This window comes from Molothrus aeneus, chromosome 1, assembly GCF_037042795.1.
Source record: "Molothrus aeneus isolate 106 chromosome 1, BPBGC_Maene_1.0, whole genome shotgun sequence".
Taxonomy (NCBI): domain Eukaryota; kingdom Metazoa; phylum Chordata; class Aves; order Passeriformes; family Icteridae; genus Molothrus; species Molothrus aeneus.
The window spans coordinates 4,829,142-4,855,527 of record NC_089646.1 but is presented as its reverse complement, the minus strand read 5'-3'; the positions used below and the strand labels follow the sequence as shown (position 1 = coordinate 4,855,527).

Genomic DNA, 26,386 nt, shown 5'->3' with positions numbered 1-26,386 from the left:
GTGGCACAAGCATGGGGTTTGCAGTGGGGTCTCACACCCTCCTGCCAGGGTGCCCTGCCCTAGGTCCTGACAGGTTCTTGCTTCTTGTGGTTGGTATTCTGCCTTTAACACTTCACAGCTGCTTCCAGAGGCCATAACCACAGATGCTGAAGTGCTGAAAAAGAGGAAATTGGTTTCAGAGGCAGTGCTCCCTCAGAGTTCTCCTGTTACTGCAGAAATCAGAAATCCCACGAGGGCTCTCAGTGTCTTCTCCCCAGCACTGCTGAGTTTCTCTCTTGTCTCATGGATTCCTCTCTCTCTCCCCTGGTTTCTCACTGCTTCTGGTTTGGAAGGTCAGTTGTGGCTTTTGAGCACCTCTAATGAAGAGGGGGGAAGGACAAGGACACCTTTCCCTAGCCCAGGTTCCTCCAAGCCCCATCCAACCTGGCCTTGCACGTATCCAGGGATGGGGCAGCCACAGCTTCTCTGGGCAACTGTGCCAAGGCCTCACCACCCTCACAGAGGGAAATTTCTTTCTAATATCTAATCCAAACCCACCCTTTTTCATTTTAATGGCATTTTCTTGTGTCCATGTCCTTATTGAGAGTCCTTCTGCAGCTTTCTTGCAGGCCCTTTCAGGTTGGGACAATGAGATCTCGTTCTCTGTCTCACCTGTGATGAAGGAACCTGTGTTTTCAAGACAGACTGGACTGGGAGAGACTGTGGTGTGGTCTTGGAATGCCTTTCTCAACAGGAAAGCTTGGCATTGTATCTTTTGATCCATTTGTGTTGGAAGTTTGCATTTGCAGTGCTGTATTTTCACTCTGCACATTTGAGGGCAGGGTTGCTTTCCACACTTCAGTTGTCTCTTCTTTTCTTGCAGATGAAGAAGAAGCTCTGAACTCTATTATGAAGGATTTGGCAGCGTTGGGCAAGTGTGGGGGGCTGCTGGACAACAACAGGAATAAAAACAGTGTCCACTCCAACAAACAGGTATGGCTTTGCTTCTTCAAACTCCAGCAGACCTCAGAGGAGGGCATGGTGCTTGCCATGCTGGCTCAGCAGAGTTTAAATGTTAGAACTGAACTTAACAAGTGCTCAGCACATCAGAAATACCATCATTTTACCAATCTACAAAGTTTATGACCTCTTTTTGAAGAGCTGAAAGGGTGATGCAGGCATCCTGCAGGCATCCCTATATCACAGAGGAGCAGAGAAGGATAATGCCCCAAATTATTCACAAATATACCAACAAGGTCTGAAACTGGGTTTAAATCTCAAGTCTCACCTCAAGCCACTTCCAGCTGTTGTTTAGCTCTGAAAGTAGCAGAACTTGTTTCAGGCTGTGCAGCTTTAGGACTTGGATAAGTCATTTGTTTTCTATTGACAGTGTTAATGAAATACAATATTTATTATGTGCACATTTTGCTTCAGATATTTGAAAGACAGACTGCCAATTCTGAGCTGTAGACACCCAGGCTCTTTGGGGAGGAATAATGTCATTCTTATATAAAGTGTTTAATTATGAATTACTGCTGTTTATCTTTATGCTCCTAAACATTTTGGCGATGTTGCACATTCAGAGTTGTTTTGGTGAGCAAAAAACATTGTCCCTTGAGCGATGTCAGAAATTATTTGCTGACATCGATGCAATAGCTGAAGTGGATTTAATAGCATGTTTGTCTATGGAGCAGATAATATGGGAACAGGAAAGTTGTGAAGAAAGAATTGAGTTGTCAAAATAGCAAAGAAAAAAGGGAGAAAAAGATTGGGACAACTGGGAAGCTGCTGGAGAAGCATGGCAGCAAATCCACGTGGAATTGCACCTCTGGCGCCATGGTTCAGAATGAGCTTGCAGTCGACACTGCAACTACCGGGTGCCTAGCAAGGGAGAAAACAAATTGTCATTTGCTGTCGTCAAGCACTTTTTCATGTCGCTTGTGCTACAAACAAAGCAGTCTGGGTGCAGGGAGGAAAAATCCCTTCCAGAATCCCTGTGGACTCCCCAGCCACATGCAGACGAAAACACGTGCGCACGTCTGGTTTCAAAGCATGGCCTGGCAGGAGCAGCTGGCCAAGTTGAATCACTGCGTTTGTGTTCAGCTCATGCTGAAAAAAGTCCAAGATGTTTACAGAACTGACCAGAGAAACTCAGGGCTGGCTCCCTGCAGCTGCAGGAGAAGCAGAAAGCCCAGAGCAGCTTTGGATGGCTGCAAGGGCAGCATCTTGTGTGCAGTGATGGGTGGGGACAGTGTGGAGCCAGCTCCAGTTGCTTTCAGGGTAGCAAAGCTTTTCAGGCTCCTCTTAAAACATTTGTTTTGCACGATGGGGGAAAATCCCTGCTGTTGTTTTTGAGACCTGGGCTGTTAATGTAGCACATACACGGATAATTAGTCAAAAATAAGGAAAATTATTGTAGTTTTCATTGATTGAATTCTTATCTGCATGAAGTTGGCATCTTGCAATCAAATCCACACCCACAGCCCATCCACTCTGCATCTTCATTTATAAATCACTCATGGAGGTATGCCATGCTCTAATATCAGCTGCCAGCTGTGTTTAATTTTATTACAGGAATTCTATTATATTTTACTATATAAGAATCAAACTTTCCTACTCATTAGAGCACTGATGCTTGGAAAAACACTTCCTCCTTCAGGATTTTTCTTTTTATTCACAAGTGAAGCTGCGTGCTCAGGGTCGCTCAGAGCTCCCTGATGTAGATGTGGATGGTGAGGATCCTGCTCTCCTCACACATCCAGAGCTGAGGGGTCAGACCAGCAGGTCCCAGGAGATGGAGGGCGTTGGAGGATGTTGAATTGTTGCCTCACTAAATTGGACTGGCTGGAACACGTCTGGCTCACAGCATGGCAGGAGGTGGGGAGCGGCCAAAGGAGGTGCAATTAGTGGGATCTTGGTTCATGTTTCTAGCTCAGTTTCATCAGCTTGTTTGGGTCACTTTTAGGGTTTTTTTTCCTTGTTTTTTAGGACAGAAATTGATGTGGGGGAGAGATTGCTTTGGAGGTGCTGTTGTCATGCTTGCTGTTCCTTTGGTACTTGGTTTTCCCTTATTACTGCTTGCCTAATCCTGTGATTTTTATGGTTTACCTAATCCTGTGATTAGGCTGGGCAGCTGGGCTGAAGGATGCCCTGCATAGTTCCCTTCTTGAGAGGAGAATGAGGCACCAGGGCCATTTTGGTGATAAAATGTCTTCTTGGTCATGTAATTGTCGGTGCCTCTCATGAGGCCTTGCAGCAATGTGCTCACATTGAACTACTTGGGTTTGGGAGTTCAGTTAGTAGATTAATAAAATAATATTTCTTTTTCTGTGGAAAAATGTTTTTTCTGAGGCATGGGAATCCTTTGGTCAGTGTTCCAAATTTCCACTGGAAGACAGAGTTCACAACAAGAATGTCTTGGCTAACTAGCCAGTTCTCTGTGGCTTGCAGCAGATTTTGGTACACAGAGAAGCACAACTGAAGTGCTATCTCATTCCTGTCTCCTGGAGGGCTTCCTCAGTGCTCTCTTGACACTAGTTGATAATTGAATCCTGCCAGATTGTATTCCTCATAGGCCTGGGCCACACAAGAAAACAGCCTGTGGTTGTGTGTGCTCCAAAATGCTTCTTTCCCAAAATATCAATAGTTTTGCTTCAGTTCATCTTAAGAAATGAACATCCTTTGGCAAATTTCGTAAAAATCTTTCTTTTCTTATTTTCTTCCCTCAGAAATGAGTTTAGAGCGAAGGCTGTTTCTGGATGTGCAGTGCCTCGTGGCAGAGCAGGCTGGCAATCAGAACAGGACACTGTGGCTGATCTTCCTCCCTTGAATTCCCAGGCAGCTGACAGCAGATGTGATGGCTGAGCTGGAATCTCCTGAGTCCTGGTCAGGTGTGGCAGCCACTGCCTTGTCCTGCCTCTCTGCCTTATGGGAATTATAGGGACAGCCATGGACACCCTTTTCCTTCCTCGTGTGAGGAAAAGCAGAGCTGTTCTTTGGGAGCAGAGGGTTCCTTCTGACATTATTCCTGGTACAGCTTCTGCACTGGTATTCCTCTGTGACTCCTTTAATCACTCTGCTATTCCTTGTGCATCCTCTGGCATGGCTGGAAGGAGCCCTTCCAGGCTATCTCTCAGACTCAACAAGGGAGTTTGTTCATAGAAATGGCTCTGAAGAGGGGAAAAAGGAAAGAGGAGAATGAAGATCTGCACTGTGTTCATTAAGGAAAAAGACGAGTGGAATAAGAAGGGAAACCCCGAATAATTAGGAAATCCTGAACAACAGGATGGAGGGAGAAAAGAGCAATTAAATTAGCATTTATTTTGGATCTATTTATGTGCACATCCATTCATTTCTATAAATAGCCCTTGGCAACTGGCACTATGAAGCTGCTTGTCAGTGGGCCTCTGTCACAGCCAGGGACATCCAGCAGCTCCTCTGCCACCTTAATCACTATGGCAAGTTCTCCCACGGCAATTAAATGTTTGTAGGAAATGTTTCTCCATGTACATCAAATGTCAGACTGTCCTAAAAGTGGTTCTTTTAGTAAATTACCTCTGGACTGTTCTCTTTGGCAAGCTGGATGCCAAAGACAAGGCTTGCTTGTAACTCCAGTAAAATACAGCTCATTTTGTAGGGCTCTCTGTGGGTCTTTGAGCAGCCTAAAAAGGAGTTTGGCTTTATCACCTGGAGGATATGGTGTGGATGGGGGAAGATGGGAGTTTCTATGAGGGGATCTGCAGGGATTTCCTCACCTGGGGAGCAGAAACAAGGGTGCAAATCACTGATTGGGAAAGCCTTGGCTGGAGATGGCAAAGGCAGTGGAGTCCCAAGGATTTAAGAGGCTTTCCCATGTCTGCGTTTGGAGCTGACTTGGGTGTGAAGGTGATACCAGTGAGAAATCCAGCTGGAAAAAAACTCTTTCCTGCCAGGTGGGTGGTTTTAGATAAACATTTTGAAGCCTGTGATTTCTGCTGCTATCTGAAACAGAAATGTCTGCAACAGGCAGCAGTGAACCTTCTAGACATCATCACTGTCCTCTGAGCTGCTCAGGTGCTTTCAGAGGAAAAACTGCAAGGATCCGGGGGGACTGGGATATATTGTGCCTTCTGCCCCTGCAGTGATGAAGGGGCAGTGCCAGACAAACTGCTTTCTGTCTGCTTGCTGAATAAGCCAGTGTGTGTGGGGGTTCTGTGCAGATAATTCCCAGCGCTGTGCGTTACTCATCTCCTCTGCGGTCGGGGCCGCGCTCCAGCCGTCTGGCGTGTGAGGAACTGAGGGCAGGGGCGAGCACAGGGCTGATGCAAACGAGCTGCACCTTGGGGAAGTGTAGGAGTCCCCTCAGCCTGGCCCTGTGGTGCTGATTCCTGCCAGCCAGAGCCAGGAGTTGAGGAGGAATCCCACTGCTTTGTGGCTTTGTACGAAGGGAGTGACTCGAGCGCGGCTCCGCGGGGTTTTCTCGTTGTTTCCTAATCCAGAGAGTAGAAAATGAGAGACGTGAGAACAAACCCTCTGATTACCCTGTGGCATGCAAAAGTTGGTGTATTTCATTGCCCCCATGTTACCCAGGGGGGAAACTGAGGCAAAATAAGTGCCCAAAATCTTGTGGGTGGATATGAGCAAGGCTGGAATGAGCAGCACCAAAGGGAATAGGAGGCCCCTTGTGATGATTTTTCCTGCCTTTCTTGACCACAGAAGGGTTAATGCTGAAGTCAGAGGCTTTGTCCCAGTTGGTTTGGGAGGCAGCTGTGGATTTGGGTGGAAGAAGTGCTCTAAAGGCCCCATCCTTGTGATGTCTCAGCATGGGCAAAGCTGTCCTCTGGTTAGGTTTGACAGGAGCAGGTCTAAAACAAGCCACAAAAGTGGGATTTGGACAGAGCACTGTTTCTGATGACAGCAGAGTTTAGGAGGAGGAGAGGACATGACAAGAGGAATCTTTGAATTTGTGCTAGTTTGGGATTTTCCAGAATGGCAATTTTAGTTGTTTCAGTGACACAGACAGGCATGGAGGTGCAGGGCTGCCTCCCTGCCTGCCTCTGCCATTAGACAGCCTTCTCCACAGGCTCAGCTTGGATCTGTACCCCAATTTGAGGAACCCCCTGGCTGTTCAGCAGAGAGGGTGCTCAGCATCATCTGCTCCTCCAGAGCCGCTTCCATTTTAGGACTGGCTGCTTGTTTTCCTGCTCTCCGTGTGTGCTTCTATTACAAACAGCAGTCAGCTCTTCAGGGATCTCTGTATAAGATCATGATTCACCTCCTTTGGAAACACTTTTTCCGTTTTTTTCCAACATTTTCCTTAATCTAAACCAGCACACAGGGCTGTTGCTCCAGCTCTGAGGGTCAAGCTTGGCCCAGCCTGCTGGGGTACATGGACCCTAGCCAAAAGGCAAAAGCAGTTGCTCCTTTTCTCCCCAAATTCCCATCTGAATTCCCTCTCTGAAGCTTGGCAGTTGTGGTCTTTTCTCTGTGAAATCTGAAGTTTTGAGGAAAGAGCCAAAAATACCTCAAGGAAAGCCTGGAAGGATGGTGATGGCTTTGTGGCCACGGCAGCGACTTTGCTTTTTCCTTTCGGAGGAATATGGCAAGAAGGAGTAAAATACCATTTGTTTGCAGGGCTGGAGGAAATGCCAGTACAAGTATTTTGGAGAAGAAATTATTGTAGAAACGAAGGGAATGGCTGTGGTATTTCCTGTCAGGGCTGTCGCTGGTTTTGTTTGTGTCGCAGCGGGGTCTGCAGGCGCCAGCGGGGCCGTGGGCTCCTCTGTGAAACACACACAGAGAGAGGGAAAACTGCTCAGTGCACACAGCCCAGGGGGCCAAACACCTTCATTCTGTGCTTCCCTCTACCCCTGTGCTGTTCCAAGAGTGAACCACAGGATGGTTTGAGCTGGGAAGGGTTTTAAAGGCCAGGCTGTCTGCTGTGGGCAGGGACGTGTCACTGGATCACATTGCTCAGTCCAGCCTGGCCTTGAACACGTCCAGGGATGGAGCATCCACAGCTTTTCTGGCAACCTGGGCCAGTGTCTCAGCAACCCAGTGGTAGAAAATGTCTTCCTTATATCCAGCCTCAGTCTAGCCTCTTGCTGTTGAAAACTGTTGCCCTCATCCAGTTCACTCCAGGACCTGGTAAAAAGTCTCTCTCCATCTTGTAAAGCCTCTTTTAGATATTGAAATGGTGCAAGAAGGTCTCCTTGGAGCCTTCTCCTCCCAGGCTGGGCTTTCTCTTCACACCCTTAACCAAAACCTTTCCTGTCTTTGTGCCTCAGTTTCCCTTGTTTGCTCCATTAGCTGCCTGAGCTCTCACAGTGCTGTTGAAAATATGGTTTAAATGCTCTGCCAGAGCTCAGGGTTTAAGGCTGGTGCCTATGGCTGTCCTTACCCCTCTCCTGCACTGTATTTAACACAAGCCTTTGGATGGCTCAGCTTGTTCTCCTACACCCACTAAGGACCTCTTGATTGAAGGAGAGCAGGGCTGCCCTTGACCTCATGTGACACCTGACGGCAGGGACAATGAATAATTCAACCTGGGTTGTGCAACAGGAGTCACATTCCTCACAAAATTGCAAAAGTGAGTTGGACCCAGCAGCTTCCACCACCCACACCTCTTCCACCTCAACATTTGCACGCTGTGTTGAGTCCCTGATGTGGAAGGTGCTGGTCCTGCATTCCCCCTGATTGTTCATTTGAGGTGTTGGGTGCAGACTCACACGAGGTTCTGCTCCAGCACTTGGCAGTGCCCCAGACTCCCTGTATAATCTTAAACCAGTTGCTGCAAACCAGACTTCCATGGGTGTAAAAAATCACAGCCTGCTCCAGCATTTAGGAAGTGCTTTGCATCCCCTGAGATTTCCTAGTACTTTGGGCACTGCCCACTCTTTTTTTTTTTTTTCTTTAAAAAAGGAAAAAAGTATTTGTTGCTGATAGCAGTGATGAATTCAGCTTGAGCTGTAGGTCAAAAACATGAGCAAGCCAAGGGAAGCCTGAAAAATTAAACTGTAATCAACTTCTCAGACTGATAAATATGAATTTATCCCTCTTCCAAATGCTTGCGAGCTAAAGGTCTTGGTTTCTTGGAGGGAGGCAAGAGGTTAGTGTGTTTCATATTAAAGAAAAATGTTATCTAATTAAGAAATGAAGTGGGTTTTCATTTCCCTGTTGCAGCCAGTGTGTTTGTAGCTCTGCTCAGAAGCAGAGCAGTGTGGGGCAGCTGGCGTCCTTCTGCTGGCGTCGGGCCACGGCACATCAGCCTTGTTGTTGATGTAGAAGAAAAGGATGCAGCAGGGTCGTGGCTCATTTTTTTTTCATTTTCTTCTCTCTCTGGAGCTTTGGACAAGTGTTCTGACATTTTCCAGCCACAAGCTGTTTTTCAAAATTTGTTTGTCTGTGAAATCTGTGCTACTCAGCACAACCAGGCAGCGTGTGCTGCATCCCAGCTCCGTGCAGTGTTTGGGGCTGTGCTGAAAGTGAAACCTGTGTTTTGAAAGGTTTCCTGCAGTGAGGCCAGAGCTGTGTGAGCTCTTCCCCTTCCACGTCCTGCTCTTTGTAAGGAGAAACCTCGAAAGTTCCTTGCCCTGATTTTTTTTTTTTAATCTCTCTCTTTCTTTAGAGAAAGGTTTTGTGGTGTTATAGTCAGTGAACCCATACTGGCCAATTTATTGCCAGCATTCAGGAGGAATAAACCAGCCAGGCCTGCTCAGAGAGGCATGTGCAAACAAAATTTGGCATGAAAGAGCCTGTATCTTTTCTTTTCCAGCCCAAATAATCCAAGGTCCCCATCCCACCTGTATTTGCCTGTCTCTCCAGAATTATTTGAACCTTCAGCACTAGGTTGGTTATGATCATCTCTGCTCCTTTGGAATTTGGGACTGGTTTAGAATTAATCTGGTATTTTTACAAGTTGGGCCTGGTTCTGGAAATGAACCTGGAGACTCTCCAAACTTTGTAGGTCTGGAGAACTGGCTCTAGCCAGCGAGGTGATGTAAGTGCCTGTTTAGCAGAGACCTGTATCACTGCTGGAGTGCCCCACTTGGTGACTGTCCCAGCACTGGCTCTTCCCAGCCCTTCCGGAAGCACAGAAAATGCCACGAGCAGAGATAACAAGGATGCATTTTGGGTGATCCAGCGTGTTTACCCTGAATCTGTTTAAGCTTTTACACAGAATTGCCTCCAGCCTCGACTTCCTGAATTTCAGTGGGTGTTTGCAGAACTCGAGGAGCTGTTGGTTGAAAAACAAACCCGAGGGCACCGCTCCAGCTCCTTTTCCTCGTTAGGAACAAAGCTGTTCCACTGCAGCTCTGCTTTCCCTCTGAGAGGGTGGAAAGTGTGCCTTCACACACTGGCAGCCCAGGCCCAGAGATAAGTGCTGTGCTCAGGAAGGGCTGTCACCCACCCAGCTGGGAGTTATCCCTGCGAGACGGGACCGAGCCCTCCCCGGGGTTACACCTCGGAGGGAGGTGGCCAGCACTTCTCTCTGCATGGGAGGAGAGCTGTTTGAGGAGGCTGGTGGGCACTGTGGGAAGGAAAATGTTGGTTAAGTGGGGTGACTAGACCTGGTCTGGGGAGTAAAGAGGGGTTTGATCTGCGTTGGGGACCGTCGGAAAGTCCTGGAATGATCTAAGGGATGCTAGAGGGATGCTTGGCTCAGACTTGGCCTGAGAAGCTGAAGGAATGAAAAAGCTCCTTGTGGTCTTGATTGCTGCTAAATATGCACAAATAGAGGATGGGAGAAGTGGTTTTTACTGGTTCCTGCACAGCTGTGTGCCCAGTGTGCCTGTGATTCCACTGGCTCTTCCTTGGGCAAATTTTGTGGTTTCTCTTGAGGTGAGCAGTGGGTCAGTTCAGGGGGGGCATTGGCTGTGCATTGTGTATTTGGCCTGATACACTTTGCATTTTGTAGGTCCCAACAAAATAGCAACCAGCCCTTCAACCAAAGCAATGGGTCAGTTCAAGGGGGGCGTTTGCTGTGCATTGTGTATTGGGCCTGATACACTTTGCATTTTGTAGGTCCCAACAAAATAGCAACCAGCCCTTCAACCATCTTGGCACTGTTGGCTTTAAAATTTCAGATTGTCTCCACTTCCATTAGAGAATGCTTGCTTTTACTAATTCTTTACCTCAAATATTCCTGTGTACTAGTAAACATCCTCTGAGCTTTGGTTTTTGGGTTTCCAGCAGAAAAGTATTGGAGTGCAACCATGGGAAGCACTGAAGGTGGACAGGCATCAGACACTTGCCATATTGGCCTCTTTGATAATAGTGCCTCGCTCCCAAGAGTTCAGAACAATTTTCAGCTTTATTAATTAGTGTCATTAAAACTAACAGTTATAGAGGTGAGTGTCTTCTTGCTTACAGAACAACTTATTTTTTGACAAGAACATTCCTCAGCAATGTGGAGTGTCCCCAAAGGCTGTGAGTCCACCAGGCAGCTTGGCCTAAATAAACCAGATGCCTTACAGAGTTAGGAGAGTCTCCCTGAGAACTCCTGTCAGCTTTGGGTCTATGGGTCAATCCAGGATGCACTTTGGGACCATTCTCACCATTCTCTGCTTTTTCTTTCAGCAGCGAAGTGTCAGGATCAAGTTTGAATATGAAGGAGAGAAAAGGTAGGTACCTATTCCAGTCCCCTGTGAACACAGGGGAAATTTACCTTTTCCACCCACCACTGTCCTGCTGACTTCAGCCACCTGCAGCCGAGCTCACAGCAGGATTCATTCCCCTAAAATCAGCTGCACTTTTATATGCAAGAGCCCTGTCTCATCATCCTGTTTGCCACAAGAAGCTCCTGGGATTTGCAGCAGGCAAAATGGTTCCAAGCTGGAAGTCATTAAATGCCTCTTTTACCAGGGACATTGGGTGCACACTTGGATCCTTTTCTCTTGTTAATTCTTGAGCTCTGCTGAAGCACAGTGGAGCTGGAACTCTACAGAAATGTGTCCTTTGATTAGCAGTCCATGACACTTACTTAAGATAACCAGATTTTGGGCATGGGTCCCATAAAAATAGGGCTGGGAGTTAAAGCTTGTCCGCCCTTCCCTGCTTGACATTTTCATGGAATCACCTCGGCTTGGTGACTGGGACAGGGCAGGACACAGGCTGATGGTCCAAGGTGCATGTTAAAGCCAAAGAAAATTGAAGTAGTGTTATTTTAGGGTTAGACTGTACCTGCTGTAAGTACCTACAGAGGTGCTGTGTGTGATGGTACGGGATGAGTCCCCACTTCAACCCTCCTCCCTATTCAGAGCCTCTTGCTGAAAACAGAGATGATAAATCACTGACCATTGCCTGAGCTGGGTTTTCTCCAGTGGAGGGCTGCTGGACTTCCTTTTTTTCCACCTGTACTCACATTGGAGGGAGGAGCAGAGGGAGGTGCACAAAGATTTTTGGTAGATATTTTTGCAGGGTAGTCAAGTCCCCTCTTGGGCAGAGCAGAGGAGCAGCATTTCTGTGAGTGTAAAGGCAAGGAGCAGTCTCTATGCTTCATGATGGAACACAAGTCCTTTCTTCTGTACTGTCAGTCAAACCCCAGATCCCAGTGTGCTTCTGCTAAACTGAGTGTTGTTGTATTTGTTTGTGTATACAGGATTATCCAGTTTCCAAGACCAGTCAGATTCAAGGAGGTGGTGCAGAAGGTCACGGACGCTTTTGGGCAGACAATGGACTTGGTCTGTGTGAACAATGAGGTACTCTCCTCCTTACTGCTGAGGGGCAGCTTTGGGGTGCCTGCTGCCAGCTTCAGAATTGAGCAGTGGTTTGTTCTGAAGGCCCTGATTTTGTGTTTTACTTGGATCTGAAGAAAAATAACCTTATTTCATGGTTCCCAGCTAGTGAGTGCACAGGAGCTGTTGTCTGAACACAGCTCAGGTAGATTCTCAGCCTTCAAGCCAGGACTTTCCTTTGTCAAAATGATTCCAAGTAAGGCCTGTTACACAGGATCATTGTCTTTCTGCCCTCACTCCATCAGAGATGTGAAGCCTTCCCACCTGGGGGCAGTTGCAGGAGCATGGAGTGCAGAGCAGGAGGACAGTGATGCTCACAGTGTTCTTTTCTCCAGCCCTGACTTTGTCTCACCCAAACCCCCAGCACGACGTGCACGTTCTTGTGGCTGGGTCTGCACTGAAATGTGCATCACTGAAAGTTCTTCCAGCAGCCCCTGTGGCCACATGAAAGCAGCCAAGAAACCCTCCCTGTGCAAGCCTTGCATTTTAAGGCTAGGAGGACTTTCTCCTCCATCATTCATCACATGGACCTCTGTGTTTTTCCCACTTTTGAGCCCAGCACTGTGTGTGGAAGGAGGGTCCTGCTGAGGGCTGTTAGCAGAAGGGGGAAATCCTTGGCATCTCTTTTGGTGTGCTCAGTGTTTTCTGCAGCCACTGGATTCTCAGGGTGGGTTTGGCTTTGGGAAGGAGGAGAGGGCCAAATGGCAAAGAGGTGGGTTTTAAACCCAGATCCTTTTGGATCTGCCCTGGCAGCTGGCTTGTTCAAGTATTAATTGCAGATGAGCCTTTGATTAAAGTGTGAATGGAGAGAGAGGTCCTGAAGAGACCTTTCTTCTTTCCCCCCCATTTATTATTTTCTCCCTTCTGTTTCAATAGAGATTTGCTCCACAAAGAAAGTTCCTATTCTTTTACAGTAAGTACCTCATGATACCAAAGTGTCCACTGGGTTTTGCCTTTGAATGCAGTCAGGTTTCTAATCTTGGGCATTCTTTGACATCCTCCTGGGAAAAGCCTGCCATTGAATTCTCCAGGAATGACTCATTTCATTCCAGGTTTCTTCCCACTGGAAGAGGATTTCTTTCCAACAACAGCAAACAGAAGCTAAAATAATGCATTTTATCCCATGTTAGAGACCTTCTTTCTGGGCATTGCACAGCACGTAGCAGGGCCATGAGCAGGCCTTTGGGTACTCCTGATTTCTTAGGGCAGTGCTTAGTTTTCCTACACTTAAAAGTTCCACCTCATGAGAACCCACAGCTTTGGGAAGATGTCTGAGAAGCAGTAACTCAGGGTTGTTGTTCTGGAAACACAATAAACCAGGGAACATGCACAAACAAAAGTCTTTTTTCCTTTGAGGGCAGAGCCTACATGCACACATGGTGACATCCCAGCATCTGCTTCTGGGTCAGGGTTTTGGGTGTCATGACTGCGACTTTCAGAGGGAACATCACCACAGGCTCATTGCACTTAAATATTTCACCCTGTCTTTATGCTCCAGAGGAGCTGGGCAGTAACTCTTTGCTGCCATCAGACACCTCTCTTGCAGTGGCACCTTGCAGAGCATATTTAGACTGAGGTCCCTGCAGAATCTCACTGAGTGGCAATCCCTGTCCTGGTGGAGGAGGTGTCCCGAGGCCAGGCTCAGTGGGATGAGCATGGCAGCTGGGTGGAGCAGGGGCACACATGAATCACATCCTGGTGGGACCATGGAATCAGCAGGCTGGGGCTGCTGCAGATAACAGCAGGGCCTGGCCATGGGTGTCCCCCATGGGGCATGGCTGTGTGAGCTCTAGGCTGGGCTCATCTTGCTGAGGAGTGGGACAGCAAAGCCTGGCCTGGTCTGGCCAGGGGCAGCAAAGACACAATTTGTGATGTGGATTGTGCAGAAATTCACTGAACCTCCCTGTGCCACCACTTCTCTTCTGACCTCCTGCTGTCTCCTCCCCCTCAGCATCATTCTGTGAGCTTAAGGGGAGTTAAAGCCTGGGGAAATGGCAGAGGCACCATTATGGGGGGGAGGGAGCAGATAAAAGCACATTTAACAAACATTTGTCAAGCATTGTTGATGCCAGTTGGTCCTGCATTGGGCAGGAAGATGAACTAATTGACCTCTCAGATTTTTCCCCAACCCTGTTTCCTACAATTCTTTGGTTTTCTGTGGTGTCTCATGGAGTGAGGTCTGACAGTGCTGCTGTAGCTGGTGAAACCTCAGCCTTTGCCCTCACTTTTTCAACCTGCAGTGGAGACACCATCAAGTCCCCCACTAAAACATCAGGCTCCAGGGGAGGATATTATTTAAAAGCAAGAAAAAAAATCCAATAAGCTCTGTTTGTGCAACTTTTATGTAGGTAAACTTTGCTGTTAATCACAGCTACTCAGTCTTTAGATCAAATAAACCCAGTTTCTGGAAATCCACCCTGGCAGTTACTTCCATGATTCTGCATGAGTCTGTTTTGAGTTTCATGCCTAGCAGATACCTGTTCCTGATATGCATATGTGCCACAGTCTGGAAGCCAAATGGAGCAGAATTTTCTTGCCAGATGTGGGTAATAGGTAAAGCCAAGCTAAATACTGGCTCCAGTCCCTTTTACAAGAGGGCAATTTCTCCCTGATGTTTTTGGCTCCTCTGAAGGAGGCATGCAAACATGTTCATGTTGTGATGTTGGAGAGAGATGCAGTGACCTACAGAACATTCTGTTCAGAGCAGCAGCTGGGGGATTGCTCTGAACACTTGTGAGGAGCTCAGGGAAGGGATGGGTGAGCAGTGGGGCTGAGCTGAGAGCTCAGAGTCAAATTCTGCTTGGTGGTGAAACAAGGGAGAGCAGCTCTCCACCATTCTCAGTTCTGTCTGCGGGTGTGTAGAGGAGGAGCCTGGTCTGCTTGAGGCAAAGCCCTTATGAACCTCAGGAGGGTTGAGCAGTGCCCCAAGGGAATCTCTCCACCTCTGCTGCCCAAGGGAGCAGGCTGAGCACTGCATTTAGGAGGCATACTCCTAAACCATCTTTGTCTGATATCTGTGGGGAATACAGGTTGTTCTTTCAAATATGAATGAAGGATAAGAGGAGATCACAGGATCACAGAATGGGTCAGGTTGGAAGGCACCACAGAGGGTTGTCTGGTCCAACCTCCCTTCTTAAGCAGGGTCAGGAAGAGAGAGAAACACAGGATTGTGTCCAGATGGTTCAGAAATATCCCCAGGGAGGGAGACTCCACAGCCTCTCTGGACAATCTGTTCAGGCTTTGGTCACTGCACAAGAAGAAGTTCTGCCTCATATCCAGGGGGAATTCCTGGGCATCATTTCCAGCCTGTTCCCCCTTCCTGTTGCTGGCCCACAGGGAGCAGGGCCTGGTCCCTGCTCTGAGCCCTCCCTGCAGACAGGCACAGACAGGGATGAGGTCCCCTCTGAGCATCTCCTCTTGAGCCTGAACAGCTCCAGCTCCTTCAGCCTTTCCTCATAAGACACATACTCCAATCCCTTCATCGTTCTTGCAGCCTCAGCTGGCCCAGCTGCAGGAGATCCCTGTCTCTCTGGAGTCCAGAGCTGGGCACTGCACTCCACATGTGCCTCACAGGGCTGGGCAGAGGGGCAGGATCCCTTCCCTGACCTGCTGCAAGGGCTCTTCCCAGTGCACCCCAGGATATCTCTGGGGTTCTTGGCCACAAGGCCAGGAGCACACAGTCTGAGCTGTATTTGCCTCCAGGCCACCAGCCAAACCCTTGGCAACACCCTGGCATCAAGCAGGTTGTCCCAGTTGGCTTGTGAGTGTCACCTTGTGTGGCAGCTGCTCTGAGGTGGGTTTGCTGTGGCTGGTGGCAGGAGCTCTGACTGCCCAGAGGGCTGAGCCACCTTTCAGGAGTTCTGGGAAGCTGTGGCTCCCAGTGAGAGCAGTGAGAGGCTGCTGGGAGCTGTGGCTGCTCGGTGCCTTTGGTCAGTGCAGTTACAGTGTACTTTGGCACAGGCATGAGAATAACATGTGCTGTGCTGGATCCAGTGCCCCAGGCAGGCTGCAGAGGCTGAGGCCTGTTTGCTGTGAGATTAGGCAGAAAATCCTGGAATGAGGGGCAAGAAGTTGTGCTTTTAATCTTAGCCCAGGGCAGCAGAAGGCCACAGAGCTCCTCTGAAGTGCAGCTGTGTTGGGTGTTGGAGGCTTTGCAGGCTGTCTGCAGGACATGGTACACCACACAGCAAGGTTGGGAGGGTCACATTCCCCATGGAGGTATGAGGGCCATACTCTGCCATTTCCCAGGAAAACATCAGCACTTTTTGCTGCCTGACAGACACGGCACTGTGTAGTTCTCTGTTCTTACAAAGAGCAGAAGCTGAATTTGTTCTGCTGGGAGTGAAAGAAGTGGTTCTTGGAAGGAGAGCAATGCACACCTTTCACATCAAAAGGGAAAATACTTTTATTTGTGGAATGTTCCCTGGTTTCACCTGATGGCCAGACACCAGGGAGCTGTGTCAGTGTGCAGGAACACAGGCTGCAGCACTGGGGAAGGGCACAAAGCATCTGCCAGAGTAAATCCTTGGGTGCAACTCACTGGTGTCTTGGAGCACCACTGCATGGCCATCAGCCCAGCAGGAATGTGTGGGGTTGTTTTGGGGCTGGGTAGCAGCAGGTCCTGCCTGCAGAATCAGAGCAGCCCCAGAGCAGCAGGCAGCAAGCCCAAGGTTTCATCCCAGCCCTCTCCTTTTCCCACACTGGATTGCTGGTGTGACCTTTAAGCTTTCTCCTTGCAGATGTTGTTTGTTGTGACTTTTTTTTGCATCTGTTCCTTGGTAAATGAGGTCTTGGAAGAAAATATTAGAGCTCAGCAAGCTGGAGGGCACGGGGCCCCCGTTTTCCATCACCTCCTTGGGTTCCTCCCTCATCCCCTGATTCCCAAGCTGCTCCCTGTAGGTATCTGCCTCCTTCTGTTTACCCAAAAGTGTGACATTGCCATCCTCTGGTGTTTGTTTAATCCCTTCCAGCTCCTGATGCCACTGAAATCCCAGGAAGATTTGGACAAAGCCATGGAACAGCTGGAGCTGAGCCCTTCCCTGAAGAGCCTGCGGATCCTTGTGAGCGCTCCAAAGAAAGCGAACGTGAGCCCTTCACCTTCTCTGCTCCTTTGTGTGCAGCCTGAGGTGCCTTGTTATTGTGCTGGGGAGTGGAAAGGAGTCTCCTGATGGTGCAGAGCAGAGGGCAGGCTGGTCATGAGGGGGTTCAGCCCTGCTCTGGCTCAGCTGCTCAGAAATCTTCCTGTGATAGCAGCCCAGAGGCTGAGCTCAGCTCCCTCTGGCTCCTGCATCCTGTGAAGGAAGGGTTAAACACCAGGCTGACCCTCAAAGCTGAGAGGACTCCTGCTTTCTTTCTTTCTTTCTAGAGATGCTACCATCATTCCTTTTCACCTCTCCTCTGTGTTCAGGGTGATGCCCTGGCCCTTGCCATGCTGGGTGGCAGCATGGGGACTGTTCCCTCCGTGCTGAAAGCTGGGAAGAGCAAACTGGAGGATCCTTCAGTCTCAGGCAGAACTGTCTGGGTTTTTTCCATCTTTATTTACTTATTAGTTTTTTCCTGAGCTCAGTGGTTTTGCAGTTAAGCCTGTTAGCCTGACCTCTCTTGCACAGAGTGTCTTGCCAAAGCACATGTCGTGCTGCCCCAAGCACAAGCTGTAGAGCAAGGGATTTGTAGATGTTGCAACTCTGTTTCTTCTTTTTATTTCCTAGAAGTACTGGAGAGATTGGGAGTCTTGAAACTCACTTATCCCCATTCTTCTGCGGGTGCTCACAGCCCTTGGAGCTTCTCCTCTTCTTTTGAGAGGCTTGGGAAGTGCAGGGAGCAGAGTCCCAGGGGAAACTGAGGCATCACTTGGGGTTTCCTAAACCCTGGGTGGAAATGGGGCAGTTTGTGGGAGCACAGCAGTACTGCAAGTCAGAAACCCTGGGTGGAAATGGGGCAGTTTGTGGGGGCACAGCAGTACTGCAAGTCAGAAACCCTGGGTGGAAATGGGGCAGTTTGTGGGGGCACAGCAGTACTGCAAGTCAGAAACCCTGGGTGGAAATGGGGCAATTTGTGGGAGCACAGCAGTACTGCAAGTCAGAAACCCTGGGTGGAAATGGGGCAGTTTGTGGGGGCACAGCAGTACTGCAAGTCAGAAACCCTGGGTGGAAATGGGGCAGTTTGTGGGGGCACAGCAGTACTGCAAGTCAGAAACCCTGGGTGGAAATGGGGCAGTTTGTGGGGGCACAGCAGTACTGCAAGTCAGAGAGCAGAGGAGCCAGGTGGATCGTGCCTGCCCTTGGGAGCAGGTCCATCTCTTCCTGCAGCACGTGGCCATGCTCCTGTGTGTGAGAGCACATGGTTCTGAGGTCATAGATCAAATTACCATAAAATCACAGCTCACTGTAGCATGTAGTCTTAGAATCTTAGTAAAACCTGACCACTACCAGGTTACCAGCTGGATATGCTTTTCTTTGCTCTTGCTTACCTGTTTTTCCTGACCTTCCCCTCTCTGTTCCTCTGCCCTGTTGCAGAGGAACCTCTGCAGTGCCTCAGCTGCCACTGGAGTCTAGGGAGCAGGGAGAAGAGGTGCTGATTTTGGGATTGCAAATGTTTTCAGTCCAGTGATCAGTCTCTGTACCTATCTGGAGATAATGGAGTGCAGCAACAGTTTTTTATGTCAAATATCTGTATTTGCCATTATCTGTGAGAGCTTAATCTTGTTAGACTGTTTTATTAGCAGATGTGAAATGTTTGTGAATGGTTTTTGGATCGCTCTAGATTACGTGCATGTCTTCTTTCTTTCTTTTTTTTTTTTTTTTAATAGTTCTTGGGTAATAGGGTCCCAGGGAGCCAAATACAGGGTTTCACATGGTGTGTCCACAGGGCTCTGGCCAATTCTGATCATTCCCTTTGTCTGATCACCAGCTCCTGCAGCCCAACAACAGCAAGCAGCATGAGATGAGGATCTCCAGATCCATGGGAGACATCATGGGATCCCTGTACAAAGACTCGGAGAGGACACGCAAATATTCCACAGGTCAGTGAGACACAGCACTCCCTGGGCAGCTCTGTGCTGCTTCAGCCTGGCCACCACCCTCTCCCTCTTTTTTTGTCACAACCCCAGTCTGGATGGCCACCCTGATGTCCCCCAGAGTGACCCAGTGCTTGTCCTCAGCCTGAGGGAGAGAGGCTCTGCAGGCTGGGGGAGGCTGTGCTGAGCAGAGCCACTCTGAGCACACAAGTGAAGAGAGTGGGGGACCTGGGCTGTCATTTGGGGGTGGGAAATGCAGTGATAAAAATGTCCAGTCAATTTGATTCCACTGAGCTTTATCAGAGTGATAATCTGTAGGAAGCCAAGGCTGTTTGGGACCTTTGGTTATTCCTTTAACCCAGTGCTGTTGTTCTCTGAGTTTCTGTCCCCCTTTCTCAGGTGGCAGGATAAAGTAGCAGAGTGGGCTCAGGCTCCTTAGCTCCTGGACTGGCACCAGCTTCACCACATAAAGACCAAATAAGTGTCTGTGTGCCACCATTCTGTTCTTGTGGGTGAAATGCCATCTGTGGAAGCTGTTTCTGGGGTTTCTCAGGGGCATGTGTGCAGTGGTGGCATTCCAGAGGAAGGGGAGCATCCCTTTCCTTCAGAGGTGCTGGAATGGAAGCAGGTACCTGCAACCCCTGAAGCCAGGCTGGCAAGCACCTGATCTGCTCTTGCATCCCTGCAGGGACTGGAGCTTGTTTTTAGCCTTTTGTGGTTTTCTCTTTGGTTTTCTGGGCTTGAGTTTATGCTTTCCTTGCTTTCTAAAACACTCTGAGCTTTTTGAAATCCTGATGGTCAGCTCTCTGTAGGAGCTTTTGTGTGAAGAACTTTGTAGGATTTTGTAGAGAGCAGGGCACCCTGTGCAGAGCTGGTAAAGCAGTATGTAGGACTGTGTAGCAGGAGCAGAATTATTCATATTCCAGCCTGCAGGCAGGATGAATGACTTTTTCACACAGTGAATGTTCTCTGCTCTGTCTCTGGGTGCAGGTTGTAGGGGAATTTCTACAGATCTTTAGCATTTTCCTGCAGCTGTAGAAGTGACAGCCTTGAATAAAGTGGGGCCCTCCTTCAGAAATACACATGGAGAAATTACTTCATCTTCTAAAGATCCTCTGTACTTATATGGCTGTAAACACTTCCACACTCTTCTCTGTGCAACAAATGAGAGTTTTTCTCCAAGGACTCCCCCTTCCTCTGTTTCATAGCCTGTGCTGATAACAAATCCTGTGGTTTGCAGCACTTCAGACAAGATGTATAGAAAATGTTCCTCTAGGGTAGGTCCAGCACAGCTGTTGTGCAGCCATGCCCAGCTCTCACTGATGCCAGGGCTGGGTGGCCCATGTGCAAGGGCTCTCCTTGAGCCTGGTGTTTGGATGTACCAGGCTTGTCTTTCTCTATTGTTTTTTTCCTAGCTCCCATGGTTTTTTGAGAGTTTGGCAGAGTCACTAGATGACCCTGGATGAAATGCACACATAAAGCACAGAGTGTCAGTAGAAAATGTACTTGAGCAAAACTTCTCTGCTGCCTTTTTTTTTATTTTTTTGGTACATGTTAGGCTGTTAATGAGCAAAGAGCTGTGGCACTGGGAGCTGTCACTGACCTGTGAGCCTGAGCATGATGGGCAGGGTTGATTCCATGTGTAGCTGTGCTAGTGGGAAGATGGATTCTTGCAAAGTTAAGCCTTTCCTACCAGCTTTTATTGCCATGCTTTGGCCTGTCCTTCCTGTTTTGGAGCTGCTGGTTCCTGACCAGCTCTGCATCACTGACTGTGAGGTGTCACTGCCTCAAGAATGCCCTGAGCCAAGGCAAGGCAGACAAAGGGTGAGATATCAGCTCTGCAAGGGTGAGAGCCTGAGGTACAAATGGATTTTGAAGGAATGCTTGAAGAGCAGAGTGGAGGGATGGACACAATGTGTTGCTTTGGTCAAGGTAGCACAGGAGGAGCACTGGGCAGCACCAGCTGTGGAATGCAGAGTGTGCTAATGTTGGGATTTTCAGGAGCTGATGTGCCAAACTCTGAGTCCTTGGCACTTTTACAGGTGGCAAAAGTAACCAGCCCAAGCATCAGTCATTCCTGTTTCTTTTTCCATGTAAGCCATCAGTCTTGCCAGGAGGTTTCAGCCAGCCCTCAGCATGACAACAGAAGGTTGTTGTCTCTCTTTATCTCTCTAACTCCTCTCTTTGGGTTATCTGGGGTCTGTAGGAAGCTGCTGCAGCTCTGCTTGGAGGGTGCTCACAGTCCAGCAGATGCATTTTTGACCTCCTGAGTCAGAACTGGGCGATCCAGCTGCTGGGCAGAGACTCCAGCAAGCTGAAAGGGAGAGCAGCATCTCAAATGGAGCATAAAACCTAGCATCAGGGAACAGACAGACAGACATGATGCTGTGTTTTGTTTTCCTGCAGTGGGGATTTCTCTGAACTTGGTGCATAGTCAAAAGGCATCTTAAGAGGCTGCAGGAGAAACTCTTCTTCCCTTGCAGTCACAAGGCATTTCACAGTGTTTTCCTCCTGCTGTCATCAAAGTGGTTGCTATCAAAAGAGGATCTTAATTCAGTTCAGCTTTTCTCTTGAAACCACATTTAAAAGGAGATTTAAAGTGTCTTTATACTAAAAGGTAGTTAAGGGTCATGTTCTCTGTGTTTCTGAGATGTCTCATGTTTTTCTGCTGACTCTGCCATGTAAACAGCAGTGGAAAATAATAAAACTGTATGTAATTGGCACAAGCACATTGGAAGGGAGGTAAATGTTCTTGGGAAGATTTAGCTATTTTTGCTTCTGCTGGGCAGAAAATGTCTTCATGCCATGTCCCTGAAAAACCTTATGCAAAGTCAATATTTTCTTTTTCTTTCTTTTTTTTTTTCCCCATAAACTTTTTCAGTGGAAATCCCCTTCCAGTTTTTTGGTGGCCAGCAAAAGCCCAAGGGAACTTGGACTGAAAAAAGAAAACTTTTGTGGTTCTGGATTTTCAGATAACTGAGAATTGTTTTTATTTTCTTTGAAGAAATACATGTTTCAGAACATTATCAAAAAATTATTTAACAGCCCCATTCCAGCATCACCATTTCAATAGAAACATTTATTAGAAGCTTCATTTTACTGGGTTTTTTTCAGGCTGCTGAGCCATGGTTTCATGTGCCTGCCAGCTCTCTCCAGACCAGGAGTATTGCAGGAGTTAGGATGGATGAAACCTGCTCTGTTTTGGGAAGAGGAAGAATATTTATCTATGTGCATCATGCCAGCTGCTTTAGAACTAGAAAATAGTTTCTGTCTTGCTTATTTGTTAAAAAGTACCCTAAATTTGCCTCAAATCAAATGTAGAAATCCATGCTCAGAAGGATCAGCAAGGAGAGGAGGGAGGCTTGAAGGGAGCCCACTGGAAATGAAGAAATCAAGCAAGATTTGATCCATCTGCTCACAGCTCCTCTTTACAGGACCAGAGAGAGAAATTTCCAGCAGGTTTCTCTGTTTCTCCTGTGCAGCCCTGTCCTGAGCCTGGTGTTTCTGCCAGGGCTTAGAGGAGCAGCACATCCTGACGTGGTGTCCCTTGTTTGGGAACATCATCCCAGGGCTGGGCTCCCTGTGGCCGCAGCTGTGAGTGGTGGCAGCTGCCAGCAAACCCTCCCCAGCTCTGCCTCTTCAAGGGCTTCTCTTCCCTGCTTGATGCTGGTCAGTAGTGGGTGAAGTTTTGGGAAGAGCAGGGGAAGATGAAGCCAGGGAATGCGGGGGCGGAGGGAAGCCAAGCCTGGCACTGGGGAGCTGGCTGTACGTGCAGCACCACGAGCTCTGCACAGACTGCAGGAAAGGCACTTCTTAAAGGAAAATAGCAGAGGGGAACATGAAAGGCCCCAGTGGGTGCCAGCAGTGACTGTGAGTCTCCGTGCTGTCCTGGTTCTGTGTCCTCAGGACACTCTGTGCTCTCAAATCTGTGGCTTTACATTCGTGTGTGTAAGCGGAGCAGGAATCCCTCCCCAGAGCACCTTGCTGCTGAGAGTATCTGAGGTCAGATGCTCAACCAGGGCCAACTCTGAGTTCAGGAATCCCAAACAGAGCTGCTGAGATCTGACCAGCACTCTGCCTGTATAGAAGTGCCTCACAGCCTGCCCCATCCCTATTGTATTTGTGTGCCCTCCAGATGAAGGAAGGAATGATGAATCTGACTCCATGTTCTCAGAATGCTACTTTATTACTTTATATTACTATATTATATTAAAGAATGCTATACTAAACTATACTAAAGAATACAGAAAGGATACTTACAGAATGCTAAAAAGATAATAATGAAAACTTGTGACTCTTTCCAGAGTCTCAACACAGCTTGGCCCTGATTGGCCAAAGAGTGAAAACAACTCCCAGCAGAATCCAATGAAACAATTACCTGTGGGTAAACAATCTCCAAACACATTCCACATGAGCACAACACAGGAGAAGCAAATGAGATAAGAATTGTTTTCCTTTTCTCTGAGGCTTCTCAGCTTCCCAGGAGAAAAATCCTGGGTGAAGGGATTTTTTCAGAGAATGTGAATGCCACACATCCCCACAGGAGGTGACTTGATGTCCCATAGACCCCAGGACAGTCCCTTGGGGGCCTCCTCTCCCTGCCTGGTGCTGCTGCTGTTTCTTGAGTATTAGGTCAAGTGTGAAGAGCATCTGTGATGTGTCAAACAGGCACATCTGGACTTCTCTGTCTGTTTCTTCCTCTGCTCAGGGTGGATTAATCAGCATTATCCAATATATCCAGTGTGTTTTCCCCACTATGAATTAAGCCTGCCATGAAGTACCACTGTTGCTCTGACTCCTGTTTTCCATCCCTGCCCTCCTCCAGCAGCGCAGGGACTGCCTGAGGTTTTGTTACCAGAGCAGGATAGGGCTGGAGTGGGGAATCAACCCTGAGCTCCAGAGCTCTGCTCCCAGCACCTCTCCATGTTTCTCCCAGGTGGAAGAACATGCATGGATGCAAAGCAGCAGCAACCAATGCTCCTGGAGGTGTGAAGCTGCAAAAATGACTTTGGGCAGCACTTCTACCCAGACAGCCTGGCTGAAAAGGGATCTGCTTCACTCCAGCAGTTTCCAAGCAGGCAAAAGCCTAAGCACTTTGTTTAATTTCCTTACCTGCTGGGAAATAGCTGGTGTCTTATTCCCTTTTAAAGTTTTTGGCAGGAAATGTGACTCTGGAAGGTCAAACACAGCTGATCTATGGCTGGGAGTAGTTGTTACAGGCAAAGGCTTAATGGGAGATCATGGGAAGTCTTTGTGCTTGTGATAAGTCTGGTTTAACTCCTGTGTTCAAAGTCAAACAGGGCATGTACAGATCTTTGTAAAATCATAATCAAAGGGTTTCTGGATAACAAGTGGGTCCTTGGAGCGAGAAATCCCAATAGTGCATGAGCAGATCCACAGCTCATTGCAGCAGTAACAGAAATGCTCAGCAGGGCTAAGATACAGCAGTTACACCTCACTAAATCCTCAGCAGCTTTCTGGGGCAAGAGCCACCCAGATGCCCTTGTGCTGCATTCCAGGCTGGCATCTGCTAAGCAAACGAGGGGCTGCTGATGCAGTGATTTATTCAGGGTGCCTGAACTGCTCAACAGTTAAAAGTTTATTTATTTATCTTCAAAGAGAGGATGCTGTACTTCCCAACTGGTTTTGTTTTAGGGCTGGTGGAAAGCCAGTTCGTTATGAGTGCTGCAGCTCTCGAGAGTTTCTCTTCTCTTGATCTTGGCATTACTTCAGTTGGAGTTTTTTCACTGTGTTCTTATCCTGCAGGAAATCTGTGAAGGAGAAAATAGGAAGAAGGAAAAAAAAAAGTAACTCAAAGCCATATGACTTTTATTTTTACAATCTAAGCAAGGAGTCTGAAGGAAGATGTAGCGACAAATCTGTGTGTTTGGTGTAGATCCAGCAAAAAGGCCTGATTTAATGATCTTTAATGCTGCTGTGACACTGTTAACATTCACAGCTCCTGATGTGTATCTGCTTAAGTGAAAGGTGGGAACTCGGGTAGGTCATGTTGATCACGCAGATGGATTTATTCCAGAGATCCATCTGGCACAGTAACTGTGATGCAGAAGAGGCAGAAGTGTTGTTTGGTAGATCAGTGTTGACTCTCCACGATGGGGTAGGTCCCTTCCCAGTACCTTTCTCTTGTGCTCAGCCCTGGTCATGTTGTTAGTAAATGGTGGTAATGAACCCAAGACCTGGCAGGAGTGCCACAAAATGGATACAAAACGTGAGGAAACACATCTCCATGTGCTTTCCAGAAGTCTGCATGAAAACAGGTTGTTGTGTTGTGTGAAAGCTCATGTTGCACACTGCCAGCTGAAGCTCCAGCACGGACCCACATGGATCTCCATCAGCAATTCCCTGCCTTGGAGTGATGACAGCAGAGGGATGGAGGGGAGGGACTGCAGGGAGCCAAGCAGAGCCAAGACTCTGCAGCAGGGCCAAGCAAGGGCAGTAATCCCTAAAGCTGGAAAAGGCGCAAGGATAGAGTGGATTTGGGGGAATAAACAGGAGGAATGGAACATCTTCATAAAGAAGCTGTGGGGTTCTCTCCCAGGTGCAAAATGGAAATCACCTTCTGCTAAGAGCCCTGCGAGGGAGCCAGTGGAAGCTTTGCTGTCTGTGCATAGGCTCTGGGGTTACAGAGAGGGGAGACAATTCCCTTGGCCAAAAATGGGAGAAACTAATCCCATAGATCACTCCTGCCCTGGGGTTTTTGGGTTTCAGGGCTGGTTTTCCTTTGTCTTTACTTTTGTAGGGAAAGAGGGGAGAAGAAGGTATTTGAGTGCAAATTGTTTTCCATATAACAAGTGTTTCAGTGATGTACTGAGCACAGCCAGGCTCTTTCCTACATGCCTGGATAAGGCAGTCACCTGCTCCAGGGAGGGAATGCCCAGAGGTCAAAGGGGAGGTGGGTTTGTGGTTTGTGGTTTGCTTTGAGGCTGACTGATTGTATCACAGCAGAACTCCCAGAGTCTGCTTTCCTTTCTAGCATCACACCTGGATACAGTGACAGCTCTTAGGATCCAGGGTGTGTAGAAGGTCAAGTCTGGTACACATTGTGTGGTCTCACAGTAACAAACCCTCCCTGTTGCTAAAGCTTTGGAAGATGCCCATAAACAGCATCACACCTCTAGCTCCATTCCCATCCTCATGAGTTCAAACCCAGCTGTGGCAGCAGCTCTCTGGTCACAGGGAGCAACAGACAACTTTCCCAGGCATCATTCTGTGAGAGGCTCTGAGAAGCTCAGAGAGAATTATTATAAACAATACTTTTCTTCACTTGCTGCACCTGGTGTTGTGAACGTGTGGAATGTGTTGTGGAGATATGTTTACCAAAGGGTGGTTTCCTAATTAGCCAGTGGTGATGGTGTTTTAATTAAAGGACCAATCAAGTCCACCTGTAGGGATGGACTTGGTTGGTCCTTTAATTAAAACACTGTCAGGTGTTTTAATTAAAAGACCAATTTTAGGGATAGGGATTTTATACTAGGGTATAAAAAGCAATGGGTTTGTTAATAAAGTGAATTAGCCTTCTGTAAATGCCTCAAGAGCCTGTGTCACTTATTACACCGCCCTGGACTCCTGTGCTGGCACCCAGGAGCTGTGTGCTCACTGGGACAGCGTTTCAGGAAGGGTTTGGCTTGGTGGGTGCCCTCCTTGACTGTGTGTGTCC

At 48.1% G+C, this 26,386-nt stretch overlaps 1 protein-coding gene across 3 annotated transcripts in view; it reads left to right on the top strand.

Annotated features, from left to right (window-relative positions):
- LOC136560353 (mitogen-activated protein kinase kinase kinase 3-like) overlaps window positions 1-26,386 on the top strand; it is an 82,573-nt gene that overhangs the window by 37,031 nt on the left and 19,156 nt on the right. The window contains exons 3-7 of one of the 3 annotated variants that reach the window (XM_066556235.1): window positions 863-972; window positions 10,540-10,580; window positions 11,558-11,657; window positions 16,664-16,777; window positions 18,603-18,714. In XM_066556235.1, the coding sequence (XP_066412332.1) occupies window positions 863-972; window positions 10,540-10,580; window positions 11,558-11,657; window positions 16,664-16,777; window positions 18,603-18,714 (477 nt within the window). Of the gene's footprint in view, window positions 1-862; window positions 973-10,536; window positions 10,581-11,557; window positions 11,658-16,663; window positions 16,778-18,602; window positions 18,715-26,386 lie in introns of all 3 variants that reach the window. The other 2 variants (XM_066556309.1, XM_066556164.1) reach the window with 2 other exon arrangements.